This window comes from Camponotus vicinus, unplaced genomic scaffold (assembly GCF_025532165.1).
Source record: "Camponotus vicinus isolate PSW18456_S1 unplaced genomic scaffold, iyCamVici1.0 SCAF_5, whole genome shotgun sequence".
NCBI lineage: Eukaryota > Metazoa > Arthropoda > Insecta > Hymenoptera > Formicidae > Camponotus > Camponotus vicinus.
This window is the reverse complement of record NW_028141977.1, coordinates 16,207,164-16,221,838: the sequence shown is the minus strand read 5'-3', so window position 1 is coordinate 16,221,838 and position 14,675 is coordinate 16,207,164. Positions and strand designations below refer to the sequence as shown.

The 14,675-nt window shown below is 32.9% G+C and overlaps 1 protein-coding gene and 1 long non-coding RNA gene across 12 annotated transcripts in view; one reads left to right on the top strand and one right to left on the bottom strand.

The window, feature by feature from the left end:
• The window catches only part of LOC145972234 (pikachurin), a 98,046-nt gene that overhangs the window by 69,656 nt on the left and 13,715 nt on the right, over positions 1 to 14,675 (top strand). For all 11 annotated transcript variants that reach the window (XM_083100667.1, XM_083100664.1, XM_083100662.1 and 8 more), the window contains 3 exons: positions 926 to 1,112; positions 5,322 to 5,461; positions 12,463 to 12,686. In XM_083100667.1, coding sequence (XP_082956793.1) covers positions 926 to 1,112; positions 5,322 to 5,461; positions 12,463 to 12,686 — 551 coding nt within the window. The remainder of the gene's footprint in view (positions 1 to 925; positions 1,113 to 5,321; positions 5,462 to 12,462; positions 12,687 to 14,675) is intronic.
• On the bottom strand, positions 882 to 6,656 carry LOC145972236 (uncharacterized). The gene is made up of 3 exons (XR_014439101.1): positions 6,393 to 6,656; positions 1,482 to 1,632; positions 882 to 1,163 (listed from the first exon to the last, which is right to left on the bottom strand). It is a non-coding gene; the product is annotated as an uncharacterized LOC145972236 (long non-coding RNA).

Genomic DNA, 14,675 nt, shown 5'->3' with positions numbered 1-14,675 from the left:
GCATCGCAAATGGCTTCGCGTTTCAAGCCCACTTTATCCTAGAGTGCCATTAAGCACTTGGTGTCCTAACGACAGCATCGTAATTAGAGAAGCCACCCCTGACCTCTCCACTATTTTCTGTTCTCTCCAGCTCTCTCTCTCCCCCTCTTTTTCTCTCTCTCTCTCTCTCTCTCTCTCTCTCACTTTCTATTTCTTCATCTTCCTCCCTTTTTTCTTGCCACATTCTCATCGCTTTGGAAAAGGAAGTAAAAAACTAAAGTGAAGCTGGTTAGCAACGCCTTCGTGACCGCGCGCAATTTTCTCGTTCGATTTGAGGAATTTCCTTGAAAGGAAACCTATGATCGCGCGCGTACTTGAATACAAAATGCACGATAAAACGACATTATGTATTGGCTGACAATGGGCATAGTTTGTCGTCCAATATGAGATAGAGAATGTGAAAAATGCGCGACACGAAAGTAGCACAGATTTTAAAAGACATGGAGGAATTTCCTATTTCACGTCGCTCTTCCGTGCTTCTTCCGCAATAACTGCATTGTAGCCGCCGGCTTTAAATTTTCATTTATTCGCTTTGCGACTAGTTTGAGTCACAGTGTAGTTATTTGATTAAAGACTTTTCAACAAATTCGCTACACACAGATATCTTTATTTTAAGATATTCCATTATTATATCAGAATTAATACAACAAAGCGTGAATTAAATTTCTAAATAATAAAATTTTGTATGAGAGGAAAAGAAACAGTTTTACAATTCTATTAGTTTTTTATTTTTTCGACTTAGAAATATACAAAGAAATAGCCAATGTTGGATTCATATGCCAAGTACATTTCATGCATTAATCAGGTGGCCGCAATTGCGCTGCCAGTATGTTATGCTACAGCTCTGCACACGTGTAACTAGAGAATTCTGGCTTCTCAATTCCAGGGCTTGTTTTCGAGAATTACGTTCCGCGAGCCGCTCTTCGTCGGCGGACCCGGAAACACGACCGGTTTGGAGCGACTTCCGGTGAGGACCGGATTTAAGGGTTGCATCCGGCATTTGGAGGCGAACGAGCATCACTATCGCTTCCCATTGGCCCCGCAGGGCGACGCGGCCAACGGATTTGACGTTGGTAAGTATAGAATCACGGTGCAGCATCCGGTTTCCGCCGAATCGAACTTTCCTAGATATTGAAGAATTTCGATGACAATTCTATATATTTTAATCGCACATTTTCTTCGCACATAAAATCAATGATTCTAGAAAGCTTTAATCATTCCAATGACAATTATACAATCAAGATGTTTAGTTTTCACGTAGATAATTAGATGTAGTCTACAGTTTTCTTTTTTTTACATTTAATGTATATTGCTTTATATACATGCGACACATAACGCTTTATATAAGGTTGTATTCTGGTTAATTACAATTATATCTTTCGGCAAGTTAAATGTCGAGACGCGCTTGGGACTTCGAACTACTTGGGGAATTCGCTTCTCACCTCAAGTACAAAAAAAGAAAACGGAGAATATATTCAGAGTTAAATCGAGCGGGCGTCGGAGGATTTGCCACCTAAATTCATGTGACACCTGTTGTCCGTTTGCCGATATAGTTGTTAATTTGGACATCCCGTAGTGCCGAATATGCCATAACTGTAAGAAGGTTAATTATAGCTTATAGTCATTAATTGTTTCAAATATTTTAGCGTCTGGCTTTGCGTCAACTTTATAGTTGTGGCGCGAGAGAACGTAAATAATAATAATTTTTTTACGCATTTATACACGCGCGAGTCACTTTATTATTTTGTTATTTGCAAGACAATAAATGACGTACTCCAATTTTGTATTGAATTTCATTTAATTTTCTGTTTTTGACAAGTGATTTCTTATGAGACAAAATCAATGTTGTGTAAAATTACTCGCCTAAATAGATGTGACAAAAATATATATAACGAGCTTTTCTCACTTGGAAAAACGATTCTACATTTTATTAAAATAGATGTCAATATAATGTGCTTATGTGTCATATTAGTGCTGAAATTTTCGGCAAATTATTTATTTTCTCAAACTTAAAATATCATTATTTGTTAACAATTCAAAGAGATTCAAAAAATTCGCAGATAATAATAAAATTTCACCAGCGATAAAAATATAGAAATAAAAAGATTGATTCTAAAAAGGAAAAATAAAAATAAAAAACTATTTTAAAAATTGAATAGAACATATTAGGTAATCTGTAACTAAAAAAATAACACTTTGTGTTAGAAATATAAAGCACGATATATAATTCAGTCTTATTATATATTCTTAGCGGATAAATAACGTTTCTAAAAGGCAGCACAATCTTCCAAAAAGAAAATACCTTTATGATTTCTATAACATCATCGAAATTAAATATCCGGTAGAAATATAAAAAGAGTAATCTTTTCATATCAAATATTGAATTTTTTGAATGGTTTATTACACACTTCTATTTTATGTCATAAAAATATAAGAGCAATTTTTATTTTACTCTTCATCATCTTTAATATATTCTCGAACAGAATAGAATATATTCAAACAATTGTTGTAAAGTTAAAAGGATGTTTGCTCTCTTTTTAATATCGTTTTTTTTTTACCCGTAACGAAAAATTGTTCTGTAGCAGGATTGTATTACTTTATAGCCGCGCGCGCGTATGTAGTTTCAAATTTTTTTTAATTTACGGTTTGTCGAACTTTTCTTATTGGAGAAAAAAGTTGAAACTGTGCGATATTTGAAAGCTCTGTTTAATTATATCGGCAAGTGAGATACAATCGTAGGATGATTTTACTCGTTTGCAAGAAGAGCGAAGGAGGAAATCACTACGTCATCGGACAAAGTTATGATTATCGCGCAAGTAATAATTATTGTTATCGCTACTGGAGTGTAATTAATTGTCAACATTTGGAGGAAGTCGTTTAGGTCCGGCTATATTCAACAGCTGCTTCGTGTATGTTGCATTAATTACCTCTGAGTAATGGACATCTGCCTAGTATTTATATCACGATGGAACCAGTCAAATGTTATCTCAATTTTGTAACATCGAGAGAGTCATTATTCTTAATATATGCGAAACACAATTTACATATTTCGCAATCGGTCATATATTCGAATCAATCGTCCAACAGATATTAATAAACGATAAAAATTTGTATGATAATAAGATAATATACATGATGACGAAGCAAATGCAGAATATTTCCAGGTATAAGTATTTGTTTTAAAATAAAAGAATGAAATAAAAGTACGTCTTACATTTCGCATGAGTAATTTTCATTGATTTAATATTTTATTTTTACGAAATATGCATTTTTGTTTTCTTTACACACACAATTTGTTCTCTTTTTCTGAAATATCTATCTATTAAAAGTACATATTATTGATGCAAGTTTTACATATTCTTTAGAACCGAGTTTACAAGAAGTCGATATTTGTACGTATAATAAATAGAGATATACGAATATAATGCACTAGAACTGATTGAAATATGTAGCATAATCAATTACAGACAGTAATCGTTATATCAGTTATATATTGCACACACGCAGTACGATATTTACAATTTATATTAACAAGGCACCATTGTATAAAATATTAATTATCAAGAGTGGAACTTGTTTTTATTTATGTTTTATATGTTAATGTGTATCTGCGTAACCGCGGTAATTGATGTAGAGCCATTTAATTTACGCGTACATGATTTACATACATTCGTAATGAATTATTGTTTTTTTTGTGTGATTATTTTGTACTTTAAAATATATAACACGACTCTCCAGAAATACTGTAAAAAAATTGAAGAGGATAATTCCAGTTAAAGAAAAGATTAAAAAAAATAAAAGATATCTCTATGATTTGTTGAGTGTAGTGTTATATATTTGTAGAATTTGTGCAAAATTAAAATTAAATATTATGCCTAAAAAGTAATAAATTATAAATTTATAAATAAAAGTCGCAAATTTTTTAATACTAACAATTAATTTAATCATGGATTTAAAAAATGTTTAAAAATTGAATTGAATTAATGATAAAAGATTTAATTCTAAATTTAATAATTTAATATAATTTAAGTATTAATTTTTAATAAATATTTAAAATTATAATCTCTTATGGTTAATAAAAGGTTAAATTGCAAAATTAAAGAAGCAAAAATGTTTATAATAAAGTTGACATATATTCGGAGATTATCAATTTTAAATGAGAGTCGACCAACGTCATATATAAAAAGAATTGATACATGCATGTAAAATGACCCAAAGTCTCATTAATATGTGAAACATCAATTAGCGAAATAAATTATTCCTTTAGTTATTATTTCGCTTTATTATTTTCAGTCTGCGACTATCGATTTGTTACAATGGCGTGGCATGAGACAGACGAGACGGGTCAAATCGAAAGTTTCGCGTCACTTTTCGATTCGGTCTACGTTTACCGTATATAGGCGGACTCATGAAAAGATAACATCCGTTAGATTGGAAAACTTCAAATTCCGGAAGTTCGAGCGTTTCGAGCGTCGCGCTCGAATAATCGGCTGAAAGCAAAAAAATCATCCGAATCATTCATCGTCACAAAGTTGATATCAATTCGATTTTCAAACTTTTATCTTTCTAATAATAATTTCACTCCCGTATTGCGCTTCTTCTAATATAGCAAGTTGCAACTTGTTCGTTGATGCAAATTATATATTTTACTTGGGTAATGAATATACATTTCTGATTATTATTTGCAAGAGCTGCGCGTTGAAAGACTGAAGAATGAACTTTAGTTAATAGATTTCAATTCTTCGTTTCGCTTTTGTTTTGTAGAGAGGAGTTATATATTGTAATGTGTAAAAAATTTAAATAACTCTCGTAGAAGCTAAAATAATTCGTTTCGCAATATTGCTGAGAGTTGATCTATGAAAGTGTTAAATATATAAATTTCGCGACGAAGAGAAGAATACGGCATATTTCCGACAGGCTGTCCCATCGTAAAACTCAACGTCGAAAAGCTATATCGCGATCGTTGACGTCGTGAACGAAAAAATCCTCCCGTCAATGCTCTCGCGCGCGCTAAATGATACCGTCGAAAATACGATGAGGCGGAAGAGAAATTGATACTTCTACGCTCCGATAAATCGAACAGGACGGCCTGTCGAGCGGTTTTATTGGTTTTATCTCGCGCGCAAGTCGAAATCTCTCGTATCGAGTCGAGTCGGGTTCCCTCTCTTTCTCTCTGTCTCGGCTTCTGCGATCCGATTTTCGCTCGCGTGTGCGCTCAACTCTCGATTTCACATCCTGCCGCTAGAACTTTTATTAAATCGCCTGATTTATTGTCGTTTCAGAGGAGTGCACGGCCGACAGGTGCAGCAAGGTGCCGTGTTCTCACGGTGGAAAATGCCTGACGACCGGAGGCGACACCGCTGTCTGTCTCTGCCCGCTCGGCTACACGGGCGATCTCTGCGAAACTCGGGTGGACCTGCAGGTAATCGAATCATTTCCGAAGGAATTATAAGCGCACGAACATATCACCGAGTTTATACGAGGGAATGCGATATTATGCGAACCCTTGCTAGGGTTTCATATAACGCTGCGCGGTATTATTTCCTCCGCAGTGCGCTGTAATTTAGCGGTAATCGATAAAATTAAAAAGCCAGAAAATCACTTGTTAAAAATAACGAAAAAGATTTCATCAGTTTATTGTGAGAATACGATTATGAATGAATTATATTGGTTTAAAATTGACATAGATGGGTATTGAGCACATTATCGTATAATATATGCCAATTTTCTTTAAAAAGTAATTGGTATGAGAAAATTACATAAAATGGAAATTGAAAACAAGAGAAATAAACTTTGACAGATTGAGATAAATTTTTTAGATATTATTATGAATACAAGCAGTCTGAATTTTTATTGAAACATCGGCAAGAATCACACTATTCCGCGAATATAAACACAATGTGTTACATTGTGCCGCCATATTATGTTTGATTCATATCTACATACGGAATTTGCGTTTGCAATTTAACAATTTATTGATTTATACGATTCAGCAGGATTTATTAACCATATGTACACTGTTTAAAAATTGAATTCAAAAACAAAACTTATTTGGCATTAACAAAATTAATCTTTTTGTGAATTTTTCATATCTGCTCTTTTTTGTGTGATTTTATATAATTAAAATAAAAATTTAAAAGCGATAAAACTAAGATTTTAAGACAATATCATTCGAGAATATCGGGCGGGTAAAGTATCGCTACATACATCGCTTTCCTTGTAGAAGATGATATTGCATGCACATTTACGGATGCACAGACAGCGAACGTGTTAACATCGTACATATCAGACACAACATTATTACATTATACCATCATGTTTAAGAACTTTGGCTGATTTTACACGCGGCTTACATTATCCGATTAGCGTCAACAACACGTTGAATAAGCTTGACTTAATCAGATGTTCTAAATTAGACCTGCGCCAATTACGAGTGAAGAAAGAATCTTTCATGACTCTTTCATCTTTCATCGCATTTTTCATCTTTTGACGGATCTCTTGCAAGATTAGATATCAGGATTTATATCACTGAATTTTATTCAGATTATTTCACATTATTTTCGTTTAAAATGTCATTACTCGTTTAATATTAACAAGCGGTTCTCTGAATATGCATTATTTCGACGCCGCCAAATGCGATACGAGAATCGATCGCGTCCAGCCGCTTCATAAATGACATGTTTATACCAGCAATAAGCGGACCGCTATTGGTAATTAATCCGCGCCGCTAATGAGACGGTTTAAATGAGTAGAAAGACATCTAACACGCGCGAATCAATATACATACATGCTATATATGTATGGTTGATCTAAAATATTTATTATATATATATAATAAATATTTTAGATCAACCAATACGTATTAAAATTTATGTCAGGCGATCTAATGGACCGAACGCGATCGCATTCGCCGGAAGTCACCATATGCGGTTTGCCCGCGCGAACTTGTGCACAACTAGGATTATGCATGGGTTATATACGATATCGATTATGGCAATGGCGGAAGGCAGAGTGGTTCGGTCCGATGCGAAATGATGAAATTGGTATCGGCATTCGACCGATATTACTTCCGGCAAAACGACATCGTGAACGCTACTATATAAAGATTCATTCACATGCAGCAGTGACATATCAGCATTTTGCCTTCGGTGTCAATGGCAATTATAGCCAAGATCGACTCACAAGGGCCAACTGAATCGTTTTCAAAGCAAAAGAGGTGACACATGTACGAATCGGAAATTACATTTGGACACTTGTGTAAAGAGTGTATCAGTCGATATTCCGAACTTAGAATTGGAAATATTACATATCAGCTTTGTAAGCAATGTAAGAATTAAATCGCGATTGACTTTTACAAAACAACAGTGTTTTGAATAAAAAAAATTAATAGACGCAAATAAAAATTTGAATCGTATTAAGGGTTTCGGAAGAAATTACGGATCTCAGAATTAACGTTTAGCTCGTGACGCAACAAATTTAAAGCAGCGTATTAAAGGTAAAGAAGCAACTTTGCTCTTCGTATTGCGTTTCGCGTGAAAGAATCTTTATGGGAGGATGTATCGCCATCGCGGATGGATCGCCGCATTTCCGATCTCGAAATCAGAACATAAACTAGCTCGAGAAACGGCCATAAAGGGCTAGAGTTAACGAGTATCACTTCAAACTCGAAACTCGTTCTCGAACTTTGGTCTCGCCCCCGACTGTTCTCGAGTTTAATTCCATTAACGTACAAGCGGAAGAGATATAGCCGCAATAACCAAATGTCGCCGGAATATCCTCGTAATTTACGACGACGACGACCACTTTTGCAACGTCCTTCGGAAGAAGGATCCGTTGCCGGATGTCGAAATAAAACGCTAACGTCGAAGTAAAACTAAACGACTCAAACGGTATGCTTTTATCATAAGGAATACGCATGACACATTTTCATTGGTTCCTTTGCACGAGACGAGAAACATAATGCTTTATCCGGTGAAGCGCAAAATAAATATCCGACGAATTTCCTTGTCGGAACGTAAAAGATAAAGCTGAGCTGTTACTTTACCATTAAATTCTGTAAATCGATAAATGTCGAAAAACATGATAGGACAATGAATTTTTTAAAACTCCATTTTGAACAGATATAATGATATGTGATAATAAAAAATCTGGCATAATGATGGTAATAAAGAAATTTCCATTATATAATTTATTTTACTTAAATTTTTGTAAATTGATATATGGAAAAAAATTAAAATTAGAATGTGACATATGTATTTATTCGATATATTTTTTAAGAAGAAAACATGAAAATAAACTTTTTTACAATATTTATGCTATTTACAATTTTATGCTTGAAAGTTTTCTATGCTAAAGTGAAAAAGGAACGTGTGAGGCTTTTCTGAAAATTACACATCCAACGAAAGAATTACTGGGTTATACAACGACATAGAATACCGGATATGGGTCAAAATAGAGAAAGACGAGTACCTCACATAAAAAAGAATCGTTGTGAAATATTAAATTGTTGATTTTTTCGAAATTTTCTTTATGTAGATATTTATATTAATTATTTATATATTAAGAGAGATTTACATATGTCATTATGAGAGATTTTATATGTCAAGAGATCACACATTTTCAAATTTCATTGAAAAAATTAAATGTATTAAACTTATTTATTAATGATAAAACAAAATTTATATATATATATATTTTAAAATATTTGTCAGACAATGGAAATGTTGATTACACTTTTAATTACATCATTAAGCATGTATTCTTTGACTTATTATTTAAATTAAAATAATTAGAATATTTATTATATTATTCATAAGCAAATAATATTCCGAGGACGGAAAACGCAGCTATATCATTAATTGTTTTCTAATTTTTTTCTGTATTTTTCTCACGCACATATACATTTATAATAAATTAGTTATTGTAGAAAAGTAAATTTGAAATATACATAATTTTATTATTATAAAATATACAATACGTAATTAAATATAATTAATATAATATAGAATTAAAATTTGCAAATACGCTGAGCGGAAAAACATTTTCCGCAATAAAACAACAAAATCAATAGTCAACGAAGCGTTACTTTTAAAGATCAAACGGTCGCGATGAAGCAATATTTAATAATTTCAATGATATTTATATAATAATAGACGTGGGATGACACATGTACTCGATAATGCAACGCGACATTTCGGAGTACGAAACTGCCTCGTAAAAATTTCGTGAACCTATCAACGCCTTTGCGCCGTGAGCATCAGGGCGACATGAGCCGGACAGAAGGACGATGTCGTAAGCGGTGAGAAAGGGTGTTCCCCGAGGGATCTTACGAGTCTCTTTCGCATAATACAAGGTTACTCCTCCACCGACACTCCCATGGGAGCTCCTTATCACCGGGACGTAGCTTTTACGTAGGGGGAAAAGGAGAGCCAACGAGCGCGCGTAGGCGGCGTGATGGCTGGAAATTTCTTATAGGAGCATCTTATCCTGCGCGAGCGCTCGGTCAACTTAACGGCGCTGTCAGGATGTGCCTCCCATTCTGTCGTAATTAATTTACAGCGCCTTCGTGCCGGACTTTGAAGGGACCGTTCGCGCTTTCGCTTGCCTTTGATTTTTCGAATTTCGTGCTACCTCCGAAGAACGAATCGGCAAAAAGTACACTAAAGGTTCTTTGAGCATCTGAGCGAAGAAATTGAATAAGTTTCGAGCGAAGTGAAATAGTAGATAGAAAATGATATTTATGTAATGTGATTTGTGCATAATATATATTCGTGGCTCTCAAAAACTAGGGTTTCCTAAATAGAACTATTGAGGCAGATAGCTTTTGATCTCTAGAGAGATTAAATTATATTGGATTTCATTGAATTGAACTTTATGAAAAAAGAAATTAATAATGAAATCTTCTTTTTTAATCAATTTCTCTCTCAAATAGACTTTATTTTTTTTTAAAATCCCATGTATATATATATCCGCGTTTACTTTAAAAAATCCAACAGAATTTACTTTTCTGGAAAATTCTCGAGAAAATGGACAGAATTATCTTCTTAATCGTGAATGAAAGCTTTTATTTATTCCAACAAGTAATCTTTAAAACATTTGTGTTCGAAAGTTTCTCGTACGCGAATCATAGAATATATTTATAATTAAGTGAACGCCGGAGGGCAGATGTGTTAAGTTTTTTACCTCGTTCAAGCTCTACATTTAATTATATACTTTTGTTTCAGTTCACAATATTTAAAATCACGAGAAGGAATAATACATGTTGCTTTCTTCTCCTTTACATTTGGTTTAGTGCACTTTCTTCCCCCTTCCCGCCCCTAATACAAATTTGTGCTGACTTCTTGAATAAATACGTTATATAACAAGTATAAGAATCAACACGCAATGCAAGATGAAATGCGAAGCTTTCGCGTGCATATGTTGCCCGTCTCATGCCTGATGATATATTTATAGATAAAATACATGTCGTCGTATACGTTGATGTTTTCCACTTGAATCTCGCGAAATATCGGGGTACCATAATTCGACGAGGGATCCTGCGTTTACGTTTTATGCTTTATCTTGAGAGGCAACTGACGTACAAACAATTACCAGGCAGTCTCATTAAGGCAGAGGCAGCCTCGCTTCGACCTCTTACTGCTCTTAAGGCACTTGAATGCAGCTATATCAAGGATTATCCGAGACAGTGACATACAACGTATTTGCATTTCGATTTAGGAAAGGCACAAAATCCCGCGTCGGTCGTAAATTAAATAACAGCTGTTCTCCGAGAGTTTCTCTACTTTATGCTTGACGACAAGGAGAGTTATTACAGTTCCCGCAAGAGAGATGCGCGTATGAGAACCAAACGCCTGTGCACATCTGTAATAATAAGAAATATCACTGCTTTAAAATTATTACGAGTATAGGAATAACTATTCCCGAATAAAATTTATAAAAGCAAGTTCATATATAGCAAAAATAAGAAAGAGACACGGCAAAATATTTTTAATAAAAAATCTTTTTTTCTTCACGATGAGAGTGTATCTTTCATTATAATTAAGAATATAGGAAATATATAGTAAAATAATTATTTGCATCATTATAACTGAATAAATTAATATGTCGGCAAAACGCTAAATTAGTTGATGCAAAAGCAATTAATTGTATCTGTAATATATATAATTTATTAAAATTAATATGTTTGTTTCATCGGAAAAATGTTTATCATCTCGTTCATCTAAATAGATTTTCTTTCAATAAATAATTCATAATTAAAACGAAATTATTGAATTTCTAGGATATCTCTTTTCACTTTCTATGATCCATATAGTTTAGTTTTCTCTTTCGTAAAGATTTCTATTGTTAGAATATAATAATCCATCCTTGGAATATCGTACTTACGAATACGATAAACGTTAAGATTTCGTGTTCTCTGTGAAGCAGCTAAATTATTATGGCAATTTCCTTCTTGAACTTACATTATCATTTACTGTACACGCGAGTTAGCGTGGTATTAGCGTTTTGTATCCAGAACATCATTATAAGAAATCTCTACTAATGTGTGGATTTAATTAACAAACAAAGAAATTCTTTTATCACATAATTTTCAATTTAATGTTAAATTAATGTATCTTTAAAGATAAAATCGATCACACAATTTTATTTCTAAAAAATAAATTCTTTATTTCACATAAATGCACAAGATATACCGTGTCATGTTTTTTTTCTTTAATAATTTGAAATCGATTCTTTTTGAACAAAGGCATCGAGAGGATTAATTGTTTTAAAGTTATAAATTATTATGAATGAAAAGCTTCCCAATAAACTGTGCTTCAAAGGCGCAAGGAATTAGCACGATATATTTTTCTTTTAATTCCCGAATTTTTTTTAATAACTGAAACGAGTAATAAATAAGATATTTAATGTTAAATGTTAAAAACTCGCAATAAATCCTTCTTGATTTCGATTAGGAAAACATCGAGTCTTTAACTAACTTTAGACAATCTATAATTCGCAACAAAATTCAAGATAGAATTCCATTTATAATTTTATGCGACACGTCTCTTAACGTATATATGTGTGTATATGTGTGTTCTAATATACATGTATTTTATATATAATTGTGTATTTTATATTTGTTCAAATGTTACCTATACATGAAGAATTAGAATTCGAATTCTGTCCAGAATTTGCAAATTATATTATTTGCAAAGTATGCTTAAATTATTCAAAGATGAATGAAATTTATTTCGCTAAATAAAATAAACTTGCAGTTCTTTATACCACTCGATTAAGGGTTAAAAGACACACGAGACACAACAAAATACAACGCATTAGTCGATCAATTGCGAATTAAGAGCAGGCAGCAAAAACGAGAAATGCACTTCCCTAGTAACGACATTTCCATGCAATCTCAGACCGCATGGTATTTTATTTTCGCAGGTTCCATCCTTCAACGGATCCTCTTACCTACGTTATCCGGGATTGGCGGACACGTCGCTGTCGTGGCTGGAATTGTCCGTCACGTTAAAACCGACGGCGTCGGACGGGGTGATACTCTACAACGGCCATCACAGCGACGCCACCGGTGACTTTATTGCGCTCTATCTCTCCTCGGGCCACGTGCAGTTCACTTTCGACCTCGGAACAGGACCTGCCACTCTGAGGTAAGCCGACGACCCTCAAACAAGTTTCTGCGAGCGAGATTTCTGCCGAGCGCAACGAACAGCTAGCTCGAGGTGACAATCCGCTCTCTGAAGCTGTTCATTTCGCGATAGACATTGTTACTCGCACCGCGCAGCCACGTCGACGGGGCGCTAATTGCATCGTTTGTATACGCATCGTCAGACAATTAAATCGACATACGCGTGTCGATATCGTATGCGAGATACTCGAGATTTTTTGTGCCATTGTCTCGCCAAGTAAATGAAATGTTGATGCGATCACTGTTGATTATTCAGATTGATTTAATTCGTTGCACTAATTAACGATGAGCGAGATTAATGTTAAGCAAAATTGATCAAAAGCTTTACAAATGCTCTTTTGAATAAATAATAGAAATATTTAATAAATAATTATAATAAATTATGTTTTTTGATACCGATTATCTCGATATTTAAGCTATTTTTCATATCTTGATGGTATATTATATTATATCATTTAATATTATTTACATTAATTAAAATTATTATATTTTTAAATATCACTCTTAAAAGAATTTAATGTAAGAAGAATGTAAATATTTTTTTAAAATTATATCCATGATGAAAGCGCGAAGCTATTATTTTGCGAAAAACGAATCGTTAACGAATGCTAATGCTAATCAGATTGTTTGATTTGATTTAATTTATCGTAATAATTAACAATCAATAAAGTTATTATTAAGTAGAATCGATCAAATCTGTTCAGTACCATTTTATATAATTTATGCAAATATTAAATAAATGTTTCTACTAATTGTACAATCAAACGTACTTACATTTTTTAGTATTAATGTTAATTGAAGGTCCGGGATATTGTGGAAGAATTAAAAGATTTTTTATTCAAATATTTTATGTGCATATTAAAATTGATAATATTGAAACATTATATATCATATGATGTCATTCCTGAGAACAAAATATTCAAATAAGAGAAAATATAAATATGCATTATTCTTCCTTTGATATTTTTTTATAATAATAATTTTTTAAATAAATTTTAAATAAATCGAAAATTGAAAGAAAATACATGTTGTCAATTTATAGCACATATTTATGCTGTAAAATAAATATAATCTATTTTATCATATACAATCATATATATTTTCTACATAAATACATAATTTATTATATATTTATTATATGTCGGAAGAAATTGTTATATGTTGCAAATTTTCGATTTTCAATATTAAATATTATAATAATTGAAAAATTGAATTTGTAAATCTGTTAAAGAAAAAATCACTTCAAATTAAACAAAGAATTATAAAAGCAATTGCTTAGAAAATGAAAGCTATTTAATATCTTGTAATGTCTTGTTTAAAAAAGAAAATAAATACATGAGCGACATTTATTTATCACACATTTTAAAGCAATCATTATTAGATATTTTAATGACGACTTATCTGAATAGGAACACTTAAATGCTCTCTATGCAATTTATATTCCCCGCTATATATACATATAAAATAAACACCAAACATAAATGTATAAAATAAACAATAAACACAATAAATCTCGTGCATGAAAATATAATATCGCTGTTTATGTTTTATATCAAATAAAAAGCAACCGCAACGAAACTTCGTTATATAAAAAACGCATACTATTTCGCGCGCTATTAAGCAGGGATGTTTAATCTCGCGTCTGGGAAAAAACCAGTTAACAAGCGAGCCTCCAAGTTCCAAGCGCACCATATCTTTTATCATAATAACGCTGAGCGAAAAGCCCAATATGAAAATTACCGACTCCCTCTTTCGCTTCTACATTAATTAGCAATTTACTTTCCGCCTATGATCTCACGAACCCTCCCCTTCACCTTCTCTTTCACTTGTTCCTGTCTCGCGATTCAATATTAATTACACGAGAATTTCTTCCGTCGAGTCCCAGCGGAAAAAGATGCATGCCTCCCCTCACCTCTGAGGAGGGATCATTGTCTATGGACTTTTCTCGTAA